The sequence below is a fragment of the Onychomys torridus genome, chromosome 13, assembly GCF_903995425.1.
Source record: "Onychomys torridus chromosome 13, mOncTor1.1, whole genome shotgun sequence".
Taxonomy (NCBI): Eukaryota; Metazoa; Chordata; class Mammalia; order Rodentia; family Cricetidae; genus Onychomys; species Onychomys torridus.
The window spans coordinates 2,800,135-2,822,169 of record NC_050455.1 but is presented as its reverse complement, the minus strand read 5'-3'; the positions used below and the strand labels follow the sequence as shown (position 1 = coordinate 2,822,169).

General features: G+C 45.8%; 1 protein-coding gene across 3 annotated transcripts in view; it reads left to right on the top strand.

Moving 5' to 3' along the window:
- Tmem241 (transmembrane protein 241) overlaps positions 1-22,035 on the top strand; it is a 140,830-nt gene that overhangs the window by 31,895 nt on the left and 86,900 nt on the right. For 2 of the 3 annotated variants that reach the window (XM_036205129.1, XM_036205130.1), the window contains exons 5-10: positions 372-449; positions 9,438-9,463; positions 13,021-13,072; positions 15,433-15,481; positions 17,307-17,352; positions 20,220-20,255. In XM_036205129.1, the coding sequence (XP_036061022.1) occupies positions 372-449; positions 9,438-9,463; positions 13,021-13,072; positions 15,433-15,481; positions 17,307-17,352; positions 20,220-20,255 (287 nt within the window). The remainder of the gene's footprint in view (positions 1-371; positions 450-9,437; positions 9,464-13,020; positions 13,073-15,432; positions 15,482-17,306; positions 17,353-20,219; positions 20,256-22,035) is intronic. The other variant, XM_036205131.1, reaches the window with a different exon arrangement.

Below are 22,035 nucleotides of genomic sequence, written 5' to 3'. Positions count from 1 at the left end.
GGCTAGAGAAACAACTCAATGGTTAAGAGCACCTGCTGCTCCTACAGAGGACCCACGTTCAGTTCTTAGCACCCACATGGTGGCTTCCACCGTCTGTACCTCCAGTTTGAGTCTGATGCCTTCTTCGGGCCTCCATTGGCATTTCATGCCCGTGGCACACAAAGTGCTTGTGGAGAAAGTACTCATAGAGAATAAATAAGTAGATCTGGGAGGAAAAATGAAGAACACTTCAGCAAAGTGCTGGTCTAGAAGAGTCTTTGCTGGAGAGACTGAGTGCTGCATGTTCCCACACATCTTATTTTTAAACAAAAGTCAAGTAGCTAAAAGATGGGAGAGTGTGTTCTCATGCTTGTTTCTCTGTTTGCTTTCAGGCTATTCCTGTGTTTTTCATTTTGCATAATGTAGCTGAGGTTCTCATCTGCGGGTACCGGAAGTGTGTCTGGAAAGAGGTAAATGTTCAAGAGAAATGCTAGCTTCACAGCCTTTACTTGCAATGCCGGAGGCCTGCTTTTCACTCAGTGGCCTGTCCGAGATAGGGTTACTATTGCTGTGAAGAAACAGCAAAAGCCACTGGATTATTCAATATTTCATTCACATTCCAGTTAACAGTTCATCTCAGAAGTAGTGAGGGCAGGACCCTGGAGGCAGGAGCTGATGCAGAGGCCTTGGAGGAGCTGCTCACTGGCTTCCCTCCTGGACTTACTCAGCCTGCTTTCTAATAGAACCCAGGACCACCAGCCCAGGGATGGCTCCACCCACAGAGGGCTGGGCCCTCCCACATCAATCACTAATTAAGAAAATGCCCATAGGCTTTCCTGCAGCCTGATCTTGTGGAGGCTTTTTCCTCAATTGAGGTTCCCTCCTTTTAGATGACTAGGTTGGGTTAAGTTGACATAAAACCAGCCAGCACGTGGCCCAAATGTATGTCCCGCTAGTTCCAGTCAAGACTGTCAGGCAGTGGTCACTGATTCAGGGGACCCAGCTTGCTTGATGATGGGAAACACAACTGGACTCCAGGCCAGGGTATTGGTGAAATTATTAAAACTCCAACTACACCAGGGAAGAACCAGATCCTCAGAAAACGAAGAGGAATTTGCTGTGGGAAAGCATTCCCACATATGGCTAGTCTCAACAGCACAAGGAAGCGCACAGCTGAGTTTCATACAGGGTGCTGGCCCTTTGCCCACTCCGGGAGACTGGCTTTTCTTTCCAGTCCTAACCCTATCTGACGCTGTTACTAAAGAACTAGAAAATCCCCGAGTCTTTGAATGAGTGGGGCCACAGTCAGGACTGCCTTTCTGGAGCATCTTCCCAGACAGAGGCTAGAGGACCAGAAGTAAGCGGCAATGAGGAGAGAGACAGTTAGGGAAGCTATAACAGAGGGCAGTGTGGGAGGGCCTGGAGAAGGATGATGAGCAGCCCCACTGAGCCTTTGCCCACTGAGGCTTTTACTGGCAAGGGAATGGGAGTTCCATTCTGCCCCATAATGTGAGCCTTGGGCACAGAAATCACATTTTACCTCCTCAGGCCAATCAAGTTAAAAAGTGACTACACAGTCCATTACTGTTGGCTTTACTGTGCAGTCTGAAGATTGCCCCTGCAGCTCCAAGCTCAGGACAGGTATTTGAGCTAGTGGTTGGCTAACTCCGTTTGTCACCATGAGTTTGGCTTTGTTAGCTTTGGGTCATGGAGATGCAGCTAAGGGTATTTGTAATCACTTTACATTTTGGCTCTGTGGTCAGTTGAGGACCCAGGATGCCCTTCCCGTGAGACTCATGTACCTCAGGCTAGCCTGTAACTTGCTATGTAGCTAAGGGTTGTACATGTGTTCCACCATATCCCATGTTTGTGGTACTGGGGATTGAACCCAGGGCTTCATGCATGCTATCTAAGCATGTTATTCAAGCACACTACCACTGAGCTACAACCTCTCAACCTTTTCTAGTGTGTGTGTGTTGGGGGGGGGGTCCTCACACTTTAAGATCAGAGGACGACAACCTTGTAGACTTGGTCCTATCCTTCTACATTTCTGTTGGTCCTGGGCTTGAACCCAGTTTGTCAGACCTGCATGGTAAGTGCCTTTAGCTGCTGAGCCATATCACCTGCCTCCTGGTTCATTTTACAACTAAACCATGGCAGTTGGAGGTTGCTTGCTGAAATGTTAACATTTGAAAGTTTTTTTTTTTTAGGATAGATTTGAGGAGTAATTTACTCAATGAATATAGATTTTTAATTTAAAACACACATCTCTAGATATCTTTCCAAAGACTTCTTAATGACCATATTGCTTATGTTATTTACAATGGTGAAAAATGAGACCCAATCTGAAGGTAAAATAAATAGTATTGACTAAATTAAGGCCTATGCAACCCACAGTCATTAATTCACATTCTGTTAACTATTTAGTGACAAATGTTTTCTTACTTCTTAAGGTAGAAATAAAGAAGATATGTGTGGGTATATTTACAAACATAATTCAATTTTATTGTTAGTTCTTCATCTGTTTATAAAAAAAAAAGAATAACATTTGAAAGTTTAAAGCTTCCTCTCAGCTCCCCAGTTTTTTGCCTGCTCTAACAGGAACCCCTGAAATAGGTCCTTCACTTTTGGGGCTTCTGTCTGTGAAAGGGCGACACCAGTGACACTGGGCAGGGAGGACTCGTGGCAAGGGTTACATGCTTCCTGCCCTTGGTGGCACACAGTGGACACCCTGTGATTATAGTAACAATTCTGGTTTTAATCTGGTCCCTCTTTCAGGAGTTTCTTTTCTTCTGACATCTGTTCATTTGGTTTCCTATCACATTTTGAACTTCTGAGCTGCAGAGAAGCAAGCTGTCTACTTGAGACACATGCTTGAGAGGGAGAGGTGACCATGCCACACCCAGTCTCCCTGTTGCCCCTACTCACTGGAGGAAGCTCTGTGGTCTTCCTGCTCTGCCTAGTTCACCAGCCTGTTCACCTTACCAACTTGTTCCCTGCCTGTGAACACACTGAGTATTTATTTATGACGAGCTCTAGTCCCATATCCACGAGGTGGAGTCAGCCCAGGGAGATCGGCTTACATTAACCCAGCCCTACAAGTGACATCATAAAACTAACCCAAGCGAGAAGCTTGGCAAGCTCCTTTGTCCCACTCCAGCTCTGCCCTTCTTACCCATCTCCTCCTGGCCACAGTGACAGTGAGACCCATCGTTTTCCAGGATTCTTGTCCCCTCACCTTTCAGCTGCTCCTGCTTCACCCCACCCAGACACTGCTCTGGCAGAGTCCTGAGGTTGGAGGCCACTGGCCAGTTGACTCTTCCTTGGTTGTGTGTGCTATTTGTCAACCTTTTCTGGACTCTCTTGACCCTCTGGCCTTGATGGCCACCCCCTCACCCCCCCCCCCCCCACCTGGTTCTCTTTTGAGCCTCAGGCCTTCCTCTTACAGGCCTCTTTATCCTTCATCTGCTTTTTCATGATTTGCTGGGGCAGTGTCTCAGGATCTTCTGTCCTTATGCCCACATCTCTGCCCCCACTTCACCTTCTGTCTATGCCAGCCTTGCTCTCTCCTTGGGCTCAGAGCCCAGCAGAGCCTCTGGATGGCCCCAAAGCATTGGAAGTACAAAGCCATCAGCTCTTTCCCCAGACCTGACTCTCACGGGAGAATCATCATCTGAGTTCAAACCTCAGGACCCTGTCTTTGTCCACCCACATCCTGTCCCCTCTCACCCCCTGCTGCGGTCACTCATAGGTCCTTGTCTCTTTCCCTGTGTAGCCTGCTGAGGACTAATGAATGGGAACTCAATGTGCAGGTTCCCAGTACAGCCAGGCAGGGCCTGTGTTGGTTTTTCTGAGGCTGTCCCAGAGCAGAGGAGGGGTGACCCACCGGCTGGTCTCATTTTCAGCTTTTCTCCTTGGGCTCAGAGGGGGACACCTCTCTGACATCATCGTGTGATTTCCATATTGCCACAGTGCTCACACTCCCTCTCCCCGCCCCCCAGCACCCCATTCTTACCACCTAGAATTACAGGCTCTTATAATCGGATGGACTTTGGTGTGACTTTCTTTTAATACGCAGAATAAGGTAAAACTTTATATGGCATCCTTTTGTTGTTGCTGAGATAGGGTTTTACTGTGTAGCACAGGCTGGCTGCAAATACTCCTGCCTGTGGAGTGCTAGAATTATAGAATTATAATTGGAATGGAATTACCAATACCTTTTCCTGCGCGTGTGTGTGTGTGTGTGTGTGTGTGTGTGTGTGTGTGTGTGTGTGTTATTACATTTCTTACATTTGGTGACAGGACATTATTTTCTCTGCATCCCTAGCTGGCTTCCCTTGACTCCCCTTCCCCTAGAGCAGAGCCGCATAATGAATCTCTTTATAGCCTCAGGAGCAAGCCCCAGGGCTTCTGGATAGTCACTTTCTCCTCTGAGGTTCAAGTTCTGCTGCTCAGCTTTTGGGAGGCCTGACTCACACCACCCTCACTTTGAGCTGTGAGTTTAGAAGTGAAGACTAGCACTTCCACAGTTCTGCCTCCTAGTTGGTCAGGGTAGAAGTCGAGTCAGGTGAGAGAGTGACCTGGAGTTTTCTGTCCCCAGGAGATGCTGCTTTACTTACAAATTAGGATCGGGCTGCTGGCTGGAAGGGTTCATGACTGTAACTAGTGAACACCGAATATTTAGAGTCTTCAACTCTATTTCATTAGTCACACAAACCAACAAATCATTTCTTTCTTTCCCCTTGAGACAGGGTATCATGTAGCCCAGGCTACTTCAAACCTTTAACTCACTGTATAACTGAGGACAACCTTGAAACTCCTAACCCTTAGGTGTGTGCAACTGCACCTGCTAACATCAGTTCTTGTCAGAGTAAATTGAGAAGCAAGCAGGAGGTGAGAATTTTAGTCATTCGAGAAAACCTTTGGCCGAGGACATAGCTCAGCTGGTGGTGTCCTTACCTAGCACATGTGAAGCCCTGGGTATGGTCGCATGAGCTTATAATCCTCACACTTGTCAAGTGGATCAGAAGTTCAAGGTCATACTTGGCTATATAGGGATATGTGAGACCCTGTTTCAAGTAAATTCAAAACAACCTTTCTCCATAGTGAATGTAATAAGATATATAAATAGCTTTAGAAAAATGCAAAGGAGAAAACTCTGGAAAAGCCTGTATTTTTAGACATTTTCTTTGCATGTTGTATACAGACGGACTGACACATGGCCTTTTCGTGAACAAGTCTCAGACCCCCAACTGCTGTTGCTGTTCATGTTGGATGAAGCGTGTGGCCAGTCCCTGTGGCTCACATGTAGGTGGTTTTTCTAGCAGTTTGTCATTAAAATCTTCTCTGAAATGAAGATTTCTAGGTTTCTATTTGTTCATTTGTGTTGATTGTTTTTGTTTTGAGTCAGCGCCTCACTCTGTAGCCCTGGCTAGTCTGGAACTGACTATGTAGATCAGTGCTGGCCTTGGAACACAGAGATCTTCCTGCCTCTGCCTCCTAAGCCCTTGGCCTCTGTAGCCCAGGCTAGCCTGGAACCTGAAATTCCACCTCCTTGATGTGGGATATGTTCTTAATGTAACTTAATCTCAGGCCTGCAGCTGAGAACCTGGGAGTGTGTATTTTCATGAGGAACACAGTTGCTCTCTCCCTCACACACTCTCATATGTCCCAGTGAGGGCCAGTGAGGTGGCTTGCCTCCACGCTGTCCAACCAAGTTTGATTCCTGGAACCCGCATGGTGGAAAAAGAGAACTGACCGCCATAAGCTGTCCTCGGACCTGCTGATGCGCACCCCACCCCATAATAAATGTCAAAAGCTGAGGGCTGGAGAAGGCTCAGAGGTTAAGAGCACTGGCTGCTCTTCTAGAGGTCCTGAGTTCAAGTCCCGGCAACCACATGGCGGCTCACAGCCATCTGTAATGAGGTCTGGTGCCCTCCTCTGGTGAGTAGGCATCCATGCAGACAGAACACTGGATACATAATAAATGTTAAAAGTTATGAGACTTGGCTTTACCATTATATATAAACTTTACTATTATGTATAAATTTTATGTATAGCAGTACACAATTACCATTATGTATAAATTTATAAATTCCAGAGAGAGAATTGACTCCCAGATTATGAGAGTTAACTTGATGTAGAGGCTGCAGTTCATGTCGTACCACACACAGTGAGTTCCACATGTTCTCTCTGCTGCCCTCCTCCACCCCACGCAGAGTCTGACTCCAAGGTAACGGTGTCTTGAGGGGTTAGAACGCTGCCACTGCCAGTTTGTTTTCAGTGTGTGGTTTATGCTGAATAGCAGACATTCTGCCAGGCCTAAGCTGAGAGAGGAAAGTGCGCTGAGACCCTTGAGGAGCTCGCAGCTGTGTAGGGAAGAGCTGACGTTAATATGTGGTCTGTGAAGCCCGTAGGGTCATATGTGGGCTGAGCTGGGTGCCGGGACCAGTGACCACAGGGAAGCGTCTCCAGGGCTAGATTGGAGTTGAGCTACATGGGATGGGTGGGGTTTCTCCTGAACAGGGAAGAAAGGACACTTCAGGTGGCTTAAGGTCAGAGAGGCTGTCACTGCAGGACTGGCAGGCAGGCTGCGGCATTAAAGGGTCAGGTGTGGAACCAGAATGCTGAGCCCAAACCCCCAAGACCTTGGACAACGTCTCCCCTGATTTCCTTCATGTCTTGGCTCTTGACCCATAATTATACCAGACAATACAGGTAAAGCCCAGCACACACTAAGCAGTGTTTGCAGGAAATTAGATAATCCAGAGTGATTTTTAGCCCTTAGTATAACTGTTGTCATGTGACTGTTTCTCTCTCACTGTGTAGTTCTGGCTGGCCTTGACCTTGCAGTCCTCCTGTCTCCGGCAAGGGCTGGGATTACAGGCCTGTGCCACCACACTCAGCCAGAAATAGGACTTCTGAGGAGTTGCTTTTTACAACCCCAGACCTTGAGATATTATTGGGAGGGCTTATTTCTGGGGCAAGGCCTTGAAATGAGAATGCCACACAGTAGTGTCCCAGTTGTCCAAGAGCCCTGGGGCACGAGCTCTCTAATGAGCTTTTATGGCATCCTCACGCTGTCTCTCAGCTTCTTTAGTCCGTCTGAAAGGATTTGACATTTTAAAAATAATTGGGCATGGTAGCTTATACCTGTAATCCCAGTTCTAAGGAGGCTGAGGCAGGGGAATTATTTTGAGTTCAAGACCACCTTGAGCTACATAGTGAGTTCCAGGCCAGCCTGAGATGTAGAGTGTGTCTCATGAAAATAAAATAGCTGGGTATGGGGTGCACTCCCGAATCCCAGCACTGGAAGGTAAGTGAGTTCAAGGCCAGCCTGGGGTACGTGAGACCTGGTGCCAAACAAAACCAAACCCAGAATAGATAAATGAAAAAATAAATTTAATTAAGAAAGACTGCCCGGAGAGGCTGAACTCTCAGGGACTGGGTAGCCCCCGCAGTGGTTCCTGGGTAGACATGTTATTTGTAGCGAAGGTAGCCGGGCCCACAACCTCTGCCCTCCTGCTTCCTTTCAGCCACACTTGGGAGGTTTCCACCGGATTTAGCTTCTAATACAGCTTGAAAGACAGCACAGTAACAGGGGCTAAGATGCATTGTGCCCACTAGGGGGCAGCACAGCCATGCTTGCCTTGGTTCCCATGTTCAGAAGGTCTGTACTCGATAGAAGCTGCTTATTAAAAGAACAAAAAACTTGATTATTTTTCAACATGTGAAAACTTAAGGTATCCTGGAGAGCAGACCGCATATTTCTTTTGTCAGCGATCTCTGTCTCTGTCTTTCTGTCTGTCTCTGTCTCTGTCTCTTTCTCTGAGACAGGCTCTCAGACTGCCTTGGAACTTTGTAGCCAACCTTGGCCTTGAACTCATTACTCTCCTGCCTTGGGCTCTGGAGGGCTGGGATGATGGGTGTGTGTTGCTGTGCCTGGCTTCAGCCCTTTTTCCTTCTTAGCAACACACTATCTGAATAGAGGTAAAAAACTGTGGCTTGCCCCAGATAGTAAAATGATCCTGAAGTATCCAGAATTAAGCTGTCATTCTTCCTGCCCATTCCACTATCAAACAGAAAAATCTGTGTGACTCTGCTAAGATCCAGTCCTTCTGTGCCAAGGGTTGATTTACTTGATCTGACTAAAAAGACTAAGAGAAGAGGCCAGGTTAGTTCTTTATTTCAAGGCATTTTAAATACCAGATTATATGCTCCCAATCTGCTATTTTTCCTTCGATCTGAGGGTAAGATAAAATGCCCCTTATCACCATTTCTGTTTACTTTTTTTTTGGTGTGGTTTTTTGAGACAGGGTTTCTCTGTGTAGCTTTGGAGCCTTTCCTGGATCTCGATCTGTAGCCCAGGCTGGCCTCAAATTCACAGAGATCTGCCTGGCTCTGCCTCCCAAGTGCTGGGATTAAAGGTGTGCACCACCATCACCTGGCTTCTGTTCACTTTTTATAGACCAGAAAATGTGTAACATTGCTAAGAGTCAGAGCTGGGTGTGTGAAAGGCATAGTTAGGGAGACACAGGTGTAGCTGTGTACAGTGATGCATGCCTGTAGCTACAGCTACACAGGAGGCTGAGGCAGGAGGATCACTTGAGTTTAGCAGTTCAAGTACAGTCTGGGAAACATAGCAAGACCAACCCCCTCCCCACAATTATTAAATAAGGGACTGGAGATATGGCTTAGAGGTTTAGACCACCTGTTGCCTTGGCAGAGGACCTGGGTGTGGGTCCCAGCAACCACACTGAGTGTCTTACAAACACCAGGTCTAGGAGATCTGATGCCCTCTTCTGGCTTCTGTGGGCATCTGAATGTATATGGTGCATGAAAAGTCACACAGACACACATACACTTAAATAGTGAGTATTTTTTAAAAATCAGTGAATAAATGAATACATATATACATCTAGAAGTTGAACTAGAGGTTAGTTTCCTTTCCTGTGTAGATCACGTTGACTTCTCTCTGTCTCCTTGGATGGGTGTGTAAGATTTGAAAATTGGCACCGACATCATCTTGTTATTCACAAGCAAATGCCGCAGGCAGCCCAAGTCATTCTTTGGTCCAAGCAGCAGGAAGCAGCAGGAAACGCTATGGCAGCAAGTTCTCTTTAAATGAAAAAAGATTGATTTATTTATGTATTTCATGTATGTGGAAGTTTTGTCTGCATGCAGGCCCCCCAGAAAAGGGCATCGGATGCCGTGGAACTACAGTTATAGGTAGTTAGTTATAAGCCACTATGTGGGTGCTGGAAAGTGAACTCAGGACCTTTAGAAGGGCAGCCAGAGCTCTTAGCTGCTGAACCATCTCTCCAGCTGCTGGCAGTGAGCTCTTAAGCCCCCTAAAAAATGACTTAATAATTTATTTGCTTTTTAATCTAAATGTTTTTGTTCAAGGGAATTAAGAGTTTTGAAAGACTAATTAATTATGTCTTTTTACTTTCATACAGAAAACATCGCCCACAAAGATCTGTAGGTAAGTTAAAAAGAAAACACTCCGAGGATGTAAGATTTGACCTGAGTTTAACTTAGCTGGTAAACTGTTGAAGGAGGAATTTATTATGAACAGTCATATATTTGTGTTTTGTTTCCTATTTTTAAAATCATTTTCTTTTTGCAGTACTTTCTTTTTAGGAGACGGGGTTTCTCTGTGTAGTCCTGGCTGTCTCAGAACTCACTCTGGAGACCAGGCTGGCCTCAAACTCACAGAGATTCACCTGCCTCTGCCCCCTGAGTGCTGGGATTAATGGGGTGCAATATTTTCTTCTGAGGGGAAGAAACACCCCATATTATATTTCTACACTGAGTACACAAAACTTCACTAATTGTGCAGTAGTAGTGATGGAGAACCAAATGAAAAATGTGGAAACAACTTAAAATCTAAAAAACAAAGCAAAACAGGGGTGGTGGTGGGATGGCTCAGTTAATAGTGCTTACCACACGAGCATGATGCCCCAGCTCCCACTTTAAAAGCCCAGGGAGTGGGGGGGCAGTTGCTTGCAATTCCAGTGTGTGATACAATGGAGAAGACATGTTGAGACCCTGTTTCACAAAATGAAGTGGATCTGGGCTTGAGAATTGGCTCAGTGGTTAAGAGCACTTGTTAGCACTTGTGACAGACCTGGGTTCAGTTCCCAGTACATACATGGAGGCTTACCACTTCTTCAGGCAGCAGGCATGCCTCTGTTGCACAAATACATGCAGGCAAAGCACTCATATAAATAAAGTAAATCTAAAAAACCCAATAAAGTGATAATTCCTGAGGCATGAACTCTAGCCAGAACATGCCTGTGCACCTGCTCCCCCATGTGCACCCCTTCACACATGAATCTGTGTGTGCGCACACATAAAATAATATTTGCATCATTGGGTGTCTTAGTTAGGGTTTCTGTTGCTGCAATGAAACACTGTGTGACCAGAAAACGAGTTAGGAAATGGTTTGTTCAGCTTCCACATCACAGTTAGTCATCAAAGGAAGTCAGGACAGGAACTCATGCAGGGCAGGGACTGGGAAGCAGGAGGAGATGTAGAGGCCATGGAGAGGTGCTGCTTACTGGCTTGCTCCTCATAGCTTGCTCAGCCTGCTTTCTTATAAAACCCAGGACCACCAGCCCAGGGATGACACCACCCACAGTCATCAATCACTAATTAAATCCCTCATCAATCTCTAATTGAAAAAATGCCTTAATTCTAGCACTCAGGAGGCAGAGGCAGATGGATCTACAAAGTGAGTTCCAGGACAGCCAGAGCTGTTACTGGATCTCATGGAGGCATTGTCTCATCTGAGGCTCCCTCCTTTCAGATAACTCTAGCTCATGTAAAGCTGACATAAACTAGCCAGCACATTGGATCTCTGTGACTTTCCATAATGATAAAAGTGCATCATCCCAGGGTCTGAATTGTGGTTCTGGGCTGTGATCACAGACAGGTTTAAAAATGCCATGCCTCAGTGTCCTCAGCAGAGTATGTCCCAGGTCCCTGTACCTCCATGTCCTTGTTGTAACAGTGTTCAGCTGCTGGACTGCCCCCTCCCTCAGCAGTGACTGAGAAGCCCCCTGCTGAAGGCAGGACACCAATGGAGCTGCTTTCATAAGGTGTTAGGTGTTGTGAATGTATTTCTGGACTTTCATTCCATCCAATCTCCCTCATCTTTGGCCTTTAATACAGTTTGCAACTTGAAAGAAAAAGATGTAAACAAAACCTTAGAACCCATCCTCCTCTTTACAAGGAGATTAGCTGCTGTGAAAAGCTTAGTGCTCTGTTAGTGGCTACCGGATATAGTGTTGGCTAGAGGTCACGTGCTGTGGGAGTCAGTCCAGTCTCACCCTGATGTCCCCGTCCTGCTCATCCCGCGTGGGGAGGCATTGTATATTCTAGCTGGCCTTCCACTCAAGGGAGCCCCCAAGCCCATCCATAATCTCCTCACTAAAACCAGCCTGTATGGCCCAGGAAGCTCCTCACAGGGACACCCCCCCACACACACACCCGCTCATCCCTCCCTGCCTTCATTGTCCTCTAAGACACAATAAAGTCACCATGGCTGTCAGAGGAGGGTGGACTGAGTGAGTGCAGAGGCTTCTGGGCACAGGCTGGCCTATGTTCTGACCTTCCCAAAGGTAGGGCCTGGCTATGAGGGGTGCTCAGTGCCTCCTGCCTAGGGCCCCAACAACAAGTCTGCTTACAGTCCACAGCCACATGTTATGTCAGGGAGGACCATTGGGATGACTCAGCATCGCTGTTTCCAGTGCACTGAGGTTGTGACTCTCAGGGTGTGTATATTACATGGAGTGTGTGTTTGTTCATGTCTATATGTATGTGATCCATATATAGAATATAGAATTCCATACATAATAACATATTGGCATAAGATGCCTTATAATGCCATATGTAAAAATCTCCTGAAAACCAGGTGTGGTGGCACAGAAAACCCATAATTCCAGCTTCTCAAAAGGCTGAGGCATGAGAATTGCAAGTACAAAGTCAGCTTGGCAAAGTTGTGAGATCCTCCCTCATGATAAAGAGTAAAACCAGGGCTGGTATAACTCAACGTGTGTGTGTGTAGCTGGAAGTTTTCTCCAGTCCCACCCGGCCCATGATCCCACAGCTGCTTATAAAATAATCATTCAGAGGCTTAATGTTATTTATAAACTGTATGCCCTATTAGCTGGCTAGCTCTTATATCTTAAATTAACCCATTTCTATTAATCTATTGTAGCTGGAGATTTCTTCAGTCCCTCTGGGGCCCACAGCCACTCAGACCCAAGAAAACACACAGAGACATTTGTGTGTGTGCGTGTGCGTGTGCGTGTGCGTGTGCGTGTGTGTGTGTGTTGTGCACACATGTGCTTGTGCCACAACGTGTGTGATATGTGGAGGTCAAGGACAACTTACTGGGGTTGGTTCTCTCCCTCCACATGTGTGGACCAGGAATTAAACTCAGGTCATCAGGCTTGGTGACAAGGCCTTTGGGTCTCCACGTTTGTGAAGGTCCGGGCCTGTTGTTTGTGGACTGAGTTTGGGTTTGTTGTATTATTTTCTCATGACTCAGTTCAAAGCATCTAAGACAGAGAGGTACCACAGACTTGATATTGTGTACTGAGGGCATGTTATCAAGAAGCATGTGACAGACATGCCCTGTTATTAGAGATATTGAGATCAATTAGACAAAGTGGCAGTGGACAACAACGTGATGTTCTTTCCATGCTGCATTCATTTAGTTGTTGGCATGGTTGTGGTCTGATCTCCCAGTTTGCCTCTTTCCTATCTGGGGGATTGATGGTGAGCAGGAGGATTTTTGGAGTGAGCCAACCCTAGTTTTCAGGTACTCTGAATTCTGGGCTTCAGGAACAGGCTAGCTGAGCTACTGAGAAGGAACTGCCTGGCTGTGAGTGGAGCTCATCACTGTGAGATGATGGTCAGGGCAGCTGGGCGCTTGGCCACTTGTAAGTTCCAGTGGGTGGCGCGTTTCTACCCTCCCCCAATGTGCTGTGATGCTAAAAGCTGAAGTTGCCTCTTCTGTCTGCCTGTCCACAGTGCCCTCTTTCTCGTGGCTGCTGCAGGGTGCCTTCCCTTCCAGGATGCACAGGTAAGTTCAGCGAACTCGTGGTACTGTCAAGACACTTGCAGCTCGCATCGATGTGCAGTGTTTCTATTCCTTTCTTTTAGAACCACAATAGCCTGGCTTTGCAAAGTTGCTTAAAAGCGATCAGGCTGGGCTACCTAGTGGCCCAGCCTATCATTTCTCCAGGCCTTAGACTGTGGCTCCTGGAGGTGTGCAGTCTGACCTGCCTCAGGAACCTGTGATCCTGCACTAAAGTCACCCCAGCCTTGGGTGCTCAATCAAAGTTGATTTTTCTTCTTATCCTTAAGACTTCTTCTCCTGCAGGGTGGTTTTCATTGGCATCCTGTGTCCAGGCTGTTTATCTTCTGAGGCACTTAGGGGCCCCTTTCAACCCTAGTGATCATCTCATTGTTAGATTTTTCTTTCTTACTTACCTTTCTGCCTTTCTCTCCTGGCATTCTCAAGACTCTACCAAGTGTCAGGCACTGAGCTGGGATCTAGGAATACAAACATTAGTCTGTTCCAGCAGAAATTGGAGGCCATGTAGAGCAAAGGAGAGGGAAACAGGCCAAGACAACAGATCATTATAACATGGGGAAGTCAGAGATCTGCCAGGGAGACATTAAGGCTGGGAAGCACCTTAGGGCCCTGAGCCTCTTTTTATAATCAAAGAGTTAGTGTGGTCCAAATCAGCCAATAAGTGTATGTTTTAGAATTTTGTCCAGAGCTTTGTGATGCTGGAGCAGGCCTCTCCTGACCATGCTTAACTACAGAAGAATGAGGAGACAGGGCGACTCGGGGTGAGGTATGGCTATTCGGGATTTACCATTATGTCAGACCTGTAGTGTGTCTGGTCTGTTCTGATCCCTGCCTCATGCAGAGAGAGAGAGAGAGAGAAGCAGAGAATAAGGACACGAGTGTGTTTGATGATGGTAAGTCCTATAGAGACTAACAGTGAAAAGGAAGGAGTCGGTGAGGTGGGGCAGTGAGAGACTGCTTGTCTACCATGTGGAATGCCCTGGGTTCTATTGCCAAAGGAAATTAGTAAATACAGAGGGAGGATGGGGTCTTCTTGGCCGAGTTGAAGGGGAAGCATTCACACTTGGGACAATGCAGGATGTCCTTGTTCTTGGGGTTGGGAAGCTGTAGATGTGACTGAAGATGTTCTTGTCCTGTCGCTGAGTTTTGGAGGGTTCCTTTGCAGTCACCAGATGGTACTTGGGGAATCAGGGTTTCCCTTTGGGGTTCTTAGTCTTATTAATAAAAAAATTAGGAATGAACTCAGAAACTGGGGGACAATTTTATTAGAGTTAAGCTGTAAATCTCAGCAGCTGGAAAGAATACTGGAGAGAAGGGGGCAGGGAGCCATGCCTTTTAAGTTAAGCTGGCTGGTGTGGAGGTCAGCCACAGGGTGGCAGGCAGCCACCATGGTTGAGGAAGAGCAGTGTGTTAAAGAAAGAATTAGGAAACGAAGTGTCAGAAAAACCGTATGTAGGTTCTGGCCAGCATCTGGAAGAAAGATAGAAAAAGAAAAAAATTTGCATCTGTCTTACTTAGGGTTTCTATTGCTGTGAAGAGTCACCAAGACCACAGCAACTCTTAAAAAGGAAACATTTAATTAGGGTGGCTTGCTTACAGTTTAGAGGTCAGTCCATTGTGGTGGGGTATGGTGGAGTGTAGGCAAACACTTCGCAGGCAACAGAAATGGTCTCTGACATTGGGAGTAGCTTGAGCATAGGAGAACTCAAAGCCCGCCCCCACAGTGGCGCACTTCCTCCAACAAGACCCCACCACTCCAACAAGGCCACATCTCCTAATAGTGCCCCTCCCTGTGAGCTTACTAGGGCCAATGACATTCAAACCACCACAACATCTGAGTTAGAAAGGTGAACACAGCTGAACCCCATTACTACCAGTAGGGACTGTGCTGGGAGTGAGAATTCTGGGAAGTGAAGTGCAGTATCTCATTAAAAGGATACTTATTCCATTTGTCTCTTTAGCGAGTTTTAAGGTGAGCCAGCTTTCCTGGAGTGGTCCTGCATTTCTGTGGATAGTTTCCTGCCAGGTCTTGGACCCATCCAACCAGATTATCTCTTAAGGGAGGAGACAATGGCATGTTTCCACCTAGAGAGAGATCCCATTCCTTACCACAACAATCCTACAGGTGTTTGGATGTCATGAGTTTATAGTTGAACACATTGTGGGAGGGCAGAGGGGACACTGGAGAACCCAGGAAAATGTTTGGGGAAATGAACTGATTCTAGGCCCTGGGAAGGTTCTCTGGAGCCTTTGGCTCCCCGTGTTCACCTGGTTCCTGATTGCTGTACAAATTTCTGCTTGTCTGTAACTTAGCTTTTCCTTTCCTTTTTAATTCTGTGTTACAGTTTGATCCAGATGGCTATTTTTGGGCTGTAATTCACTTATTTTGTGTAGGTAAGTTTTTTTAAAGTGCTTCCTTAAATAATTGAGAACTGTGCTTAAGCTCAGCCATTTTTTAGTGACTCTATGCAATAGGGAAATTACGATATTAAGGTTCAAGTTTAAATGGACGTTTTCCAGATTTTTTACTACTTTGGACTTTTCCTCAGATATTTCCATTTTCAACATAATTTCTCCTTTGTGCCAAACTCTCCTTGGTTTGAGTTTTGCTTGTAATGTTAGTTGCTCATAAAAATGGGGACTCAGTATATGCAAGGGGGCTCAGTAAAGAAACTACTGATGTGACTGCTCCATTAGTGGCAAGCTTTTTATCGTGGGTAAGGAAGAGAAAATATTCAGAGGCATCTGGGAGAGTCCAGAGCAGAGAGATAGGAAGCAGGTTGGACATAGCCAGGGCTAGGGAACTGGGAGAGCAGGAGAGAATAGCAGAGATATGGAGAGGTAGAGCATAGCGGAAAGCAAGTGCTGGGCTCAGGGGTGGACAAATGCAGATGTAAGGAAGGACTCCTTTTGGGGATGGAAAACCTGTTCACAAGGTTAGGAAAGGAATGCCTGATTTATCTAAACCATTGTAAATCCTTCTATATAGTCCACCTAGAGCTCATTTCTAGACAAATAGGCTTCCTGAGAGACATTCAGAATGCCATGTCTAGCCCGGGCGGTGGTGGCATACGCCTGTAATCCCAGCACTCGGGAGGCAGAGGCAGGTGGATCTTTGTGAGTTTGAGGCCAGCCTGGTCTACCAAGTGAGTTCCAGAAAAGGCACAAAAGCTACACAGAGAAACCCTGTCTCGAAAACAAAAAAAACCAAAAACCAAAAACAAACAAACAAAAAACCCCAGAATGTCGTGTTTAAAATTCTTCCAGTAGCAAACAAAAAACCAAAACGTGAAATTAAAAAACAATCTGATATCACTTCAGATCCTGAGTTCATTCTTTCTTGTTTAACTTTGTTGCAATCAGAAATCTCAGGGGTTTCCCTTCTCCGCGTGCATCATGGGAAGGAAATGAAACTACGCTGTTAACAGTACCACCTGGTCACTCCTGGCCAAGTGCTTCCTGCCGGCGACTGAAGTGCCTGACGTTATCATGGGATTTGCAGGCCTGCAGCCCTCCTGTTTGCTTCCTCCTGTCAGTGTGTGAGACAGGGAGAAGGGCCAGTGCCCCTTCCAGGGCTTTCCCCTGTGAAACTGAAGAACCAACCTGCTTCCATCATAGGCTTAAAAGTGTCTTCTAGTTTAGACAACTAGGATCATTCCTGTTAATGATCAAACCTCTGTTTCTCAAGCATTGGGCTTCGCCCCACTTGTGACCTTAACTACAAATGGTTCTATACTGCCTGTTCCAAGAATGGCAACTATGTCTTCGTTTCAAAAAGTTAACCATCTTGCAACCCTACCTTTGTTTCAAGAGGGTTGTTGTGACCACCTGTTGTCATGACCACCCATGCACTCATGTCCTTGTTTCAGGAGGTTGTTGTGACTAACTTGTTTTGCTTATGTTCTGTTCCTGTAACCCCACTGACTTTGCCTACCAAATTCCCATTTAGAAACTCCTTACCGCTGAGCTATAAAAACCTTGTCTTCCTCATGTCCAGTTCTGACCTCTCAAACCTCTCCTTAGAGGGAGGCAGCTTGCTTTAATTAATTTGGCCCTGATGATTTGGGTCAGTGGTCTTTCTCCTCATCTTGGGATTAACAGCGCTTTTTTGGGGTCTGGGGCCCAGCTGCCTCTTCTCTGTGAATTTTTCTGCTTTTCTGGAAGTGTGGGCAGCTCTTTAAACAGAAAGTGCCAATGACTCATGTCCTTTTATATCTAGGGGCTTACAAAATACTTCAGAAATCCCAGAAGCCCAGCATGTTAAGGTAAGCTCTTAACGTTTGGGGAGCTGGCTGGCTAAAGAGATGAGACTGCATGTCATAACAGTCTTCCCCCTAAGGCATCACAGCTAGGAGAGCAGATGGGCACCATTCCTCTTGTTGCTAATTGGGCCACTTACCTCTTGTCAACTACCTTTAGCAATGTGTGCAGAAGCAAGGAAGTTCCCTCCCCTTCAGGCAGGGCCATTTAGGTGATAATTTAATGAAATACCCTTACCTCTAGTTGTTCAGGGTGCACTTGACTGCATCTAGCTCAGAAGGGCAACTTCTGTGTTCTTGTTTTCACCAGCCCTGAAATTTGACTCTGTTTGTATCTGGAAGTCTCCCTAGTTCCCAGTCTTTGTTATAGGTAGCCAATGAAACAGCCTTGGTGAATGTAAAATTTAAAAAATTAAAATTAAAAAAAAAAAAGGAAAGGGAAGAATTCTTGTCAACACTGAGCTGGGCCTCCAGGTGTGGGCATGTCTGGAGGCCCAGAGGGATGACTCCCAAGCCAAGGCCCTGTCCTGTGACTTGTACTTCTTGGATTGCCTTTGTTCTTAGAATGAAGTGTGTTTGTAGCCAGAAGCCAGCAGAGCCAGGTGTGGTTGTGATTACCTGTAAATTCCTCTTTGGCAGAAAGATCTAGAGCTCAAGGCTTGACTCTGCTCCAGAGAGAAACCATGTCTCAGAAAAAAATCAAAGCCACATCAAAGTGCACTATGCCCACTTACACCTGAGGTTGGATGAATAGCACATGGTTCTTACAGTTAAGTGTGTACCATGTGGAATTAGAGCATACACCGAGATAGAAGTTTTAGACAAATTTTGAATTTATTTGCATATTCTTGATTTTAAAGAAATATTATTGTGTGTATGGTATGTATGTGAAGTGTGCTCATGCCATGGTTTCTATGTAGGTGAGAAGACAGCTTTGGGAAGTCAGTTCCTAGAGAGCAAACTGAGGGCCTCAGAGTAGCAATACCAGCTGAGCCACCTCACTGGCCCTGGATTTGATCTGCTAAGGTTGCCAGCCCTGGAAGCCAGTGCATCCCGTGGATCAGGACAGTCAGTAGAGCTGGTAGCTGGCAGTCCTTTGGAAGTAGCCAATGCATAGGTGGAAGCAGCTGGCCCAGGTGAGGTGTGTATCAGCACTAACTGGCCGCTGTGTTCAGAAGGAATGGGCCGTTGGCCTGCATTTCCTGTCTCTCTGACGGTCGCCTGTATGTCCGGGCTTCGCCATTCCAACCAGACAACTAGTTTGAGGGAGCTGGTTTATTCTTTACTTATTTGGATAGCTAACTTGAAATAAGAATTTTTTTTTGTTTGATCCTGAAATGAGTTGGGTGTTTCGTCTGTTTGGGGGTTTGTTTTTTTCAGTTTTATCATGTCGGTAATCTAATTTTCCTTCCTTCTTTCTTTCTTTCTCTTCCTTCCTTCCTTCTTCCCTTCCCTTCCCTTCCCTCTCTCCCTCCCTCCCTCCCTTCCTTCCGTCTTCCCTCCTCTCTCCCTCTCTTCCTCCCTCCTTTCTTTCTTTGAAAGATTGTATGAGATTCTTTTCTCATATATTATATCCTGATTGTAGTTTCTCTGCTCTTCCCCTCTGGATCCATTTCTTTTCTCCCTCTCATTAGAAAAGAACAGGTTCCTAAGAGATAACAAGCAAACATGACAAAATAAAATACAATTAATAAAATATAATAAGTTAATAAAATTAGTAAAACTTGGGTTGGGGATTTAGCTCAGTGGTAGAGCGCTTGCTGGCCCTGGGTTCAATCCTCAGCTCCACATACAAAAAAAAAAAAAAATTAGTAAAACTTTCCTATTGACACAGCAACCCAACAGGAGGGAAAAAGTCCCAAAAGCAGGCACAAGAGTCAGAGTCAGAGACCCATTGGATCTCACAGTCAGGAGTCGCATGAAAATACCAAGCTAATAGCTATACTCAGAGGACTTGTTGCAGACCCGTGCAGGCCCTGTGCTTGCTGCCTCAGTCCTTGTGAGCTCCTATGCACCTTGTTAGTTGATTGAGAGGGCCTTGTTCTCCTGTTTTCCTCCATCCCTTCCAGCTTTTATTTCTGCCACTTCTTCCATGGAATTCCCGAGCTCTTAGGGGAGGGATTTGATGGAGACCTCTAATTTAGACACTTTCTGTATAATGTCTGGCTGTGGGTCTCTGTATCTGTCCCCATCTGTTGCCAGAGGAAGCCTCTCTAATGATGACTGGACAAGGCACCGATTCATGAGTATAGCAGAGTATCACCAGGAATCAGTTCTTCCTTCCTTCCTTCCTTCCTTCCTTCCTTCCTTCCTTCCTTCCTTCCTTCCTTCCTGTCTACCTACCTACCTACCTACCTATTGGTCCGTAGGGTTTGGTTTTACCCTAGGTATTTGTTTACCTTAGGACTATCTAGTCTCTGGTTCTTGGTTACCCAAGCAGTGTTGGGTTCAGGTTCCCTTTTGTGGAGTAGGCCTTAAGTCAAACCAGACATTGGTTGGCTGTTCCCACAAGTTCTGTGCCACCGTTGATTGCTCTAGCATATTTTAAAGGCAGGATAGGTTGTAGGCCAAAGGTTTTGTGGCTGGGTTGGTATCCACATTTCTCTTTCCATAGTTTGTTGAGTCCCTTCCTGCACCAAAGAGATGAGAACACGGGGTGAGGGCTTCATGTAAGCACCAGCTCTTCATGTTCAATGAGTTGTGTGAAATTTAAAAAATTTCAGGTCAAATGACAAGAATTGATCTCGAATATGAAGTAATTTATGAAGTCAGTAACTTGGAGGTAGAATTTATTAGTAGAGTATAATGACCATTTATAGATTTAAAAATTCTTCCCATTGTTTTATGAGTCTTCTCTTTTTCTAATTTCTCAGTGACGTTGACCAGCAGTACTTAAACTATATATTCAGGTAAGACAGAGTTTCCATTTTTCAAGAATACTATGTATCTTACTTAGAGTTGAGTTTTTAATTTTCCAGTGATATTTTGATTAGAGAACTTAAAACAAGCTGACCTGCTAGGAAAGCAAGTTTAATTTTGTGAGTGGATCACATTCTGAAGAGTCCACATGGTTGTCCTGTCCTCAGCTTTGAGCTTCAGAGGGCCCCACCCTTCCTCCTGGGTGCCCACACCTTTGCTTCTAGACTGCATCCTGTACAAGCTCCTGGACTTGTACATCCCCTGTACAAGTGGTCCTGAGCTTGCCTCTTATCTTGGCTCCCGTCTTTCCAACACACACACACACACACACACACACACACACACACACACACACACAGAAAGAGAGAGACAGAGACACAGAGAGAGAGAGAGACAGACAGACACCAGGGTACAGAGCAGAGAGCTAGAGGCCAGATCCCTCTGATGTGAGGCTTCCAACACTCTCAGGATTCTAAATTTTAAACTAGACTTTAGGCTGTTTTCATGGTTTATTTGTTAAGGTGGTTAGTCAGGTCTGAAGCTTAATCTATAACCTTTTAAGTATGGCATATGGACTCCTGTGTGTGCCCTTACCCCAGCTGAGCAGAGGATGGGTCACCCTGCTGTGTGGGATACAGACTCCTGTATGTGCCCTCACCCCAGCCAGCAGAGGATGGGTCGTGGCTCAGGATGGTTCTTAGGCTTTAACTCCTTAGGCGATCCGATGCAGAGACTTGACTGAGAAGGTGAGACTTGCCGCTGAGGATCTGAGTATGCCTTGTGTGCAGACTTGCAGTGAGAGGACCGGGTTGGATGTGTCTTAGCACTCAGTGGTGTTGACTTCTGATGGGGTTACTAAGACGAACATTCCCAGCAGTTCCATTTCAGAGAGAGCTCCTGTTGTACTCACCCAGCAGTTACTGAAACACCCTTTAGTATTTTGATTTCTAATTAGGTCGCATGTGTTTGTATGAAAACAAGTATAGCAGTGGCTAGAGAAGGGTGTACAATCTTCTGGAGTTAGAGTTAAGATGTCTGTGAGCCTCCTGATGTGGGTGCTAGGAATTGAACTTGGGTCTTCCACAAGAGCAGTACACACTAACCACTGAACCAGCTCTCCAGCCCCGACAGCACTGTGTTGAATGTAAAATTCATTCAAGCATGATGGTTTGCTACCTTTACATTCAGCCAAAAAAAAAAAAAAAAAAAAAAAAGCCCCAGTCATAAGATAGTTTTCCAAAACAACTGCCAATGGTTCTTGGTATTTCAAAATGTTCCTCGGGGCTAGAGTTCAATGGTAAAGTACTCAGCATGCACTAGGCTTTGGGTTTAATCCCTAGCACTGAAAAGAAAAGTTTTTCTCAGATGCTGAGTCATAGTAAATAGTTCTGCACAGAAGATGTCTGCCATGCAACAGAGGTATAGCAACATGGAAAAATGAGCTCTGTGGTCCTCAGCTCTTTACTCTGTCCTTTTGCCCTCCATCAGGTGTGAGGACATTTATTACCTGTGACCCTGGTACTAAGTACTTCCTGGCTGTGGCTGTGGCACACTCCAATAACTCCCCAACTCTGTTCAGATTTTTGTTGTTGTTGTTGTTGTTGTTCAGTAAAGTGGTGAAGACATTTGAATCAAAATGAGAACTACTTTTCTTTTCTTTTTCTATTTGTTTTTTTGAGACAGGGTTTCTCTGTGTAGCCCTGGCTCTCCTGGAACTCTTCTCTGTAGACCAGGCTGGCCTCGAACTCACAGAGATCCACCTGCCTCTGA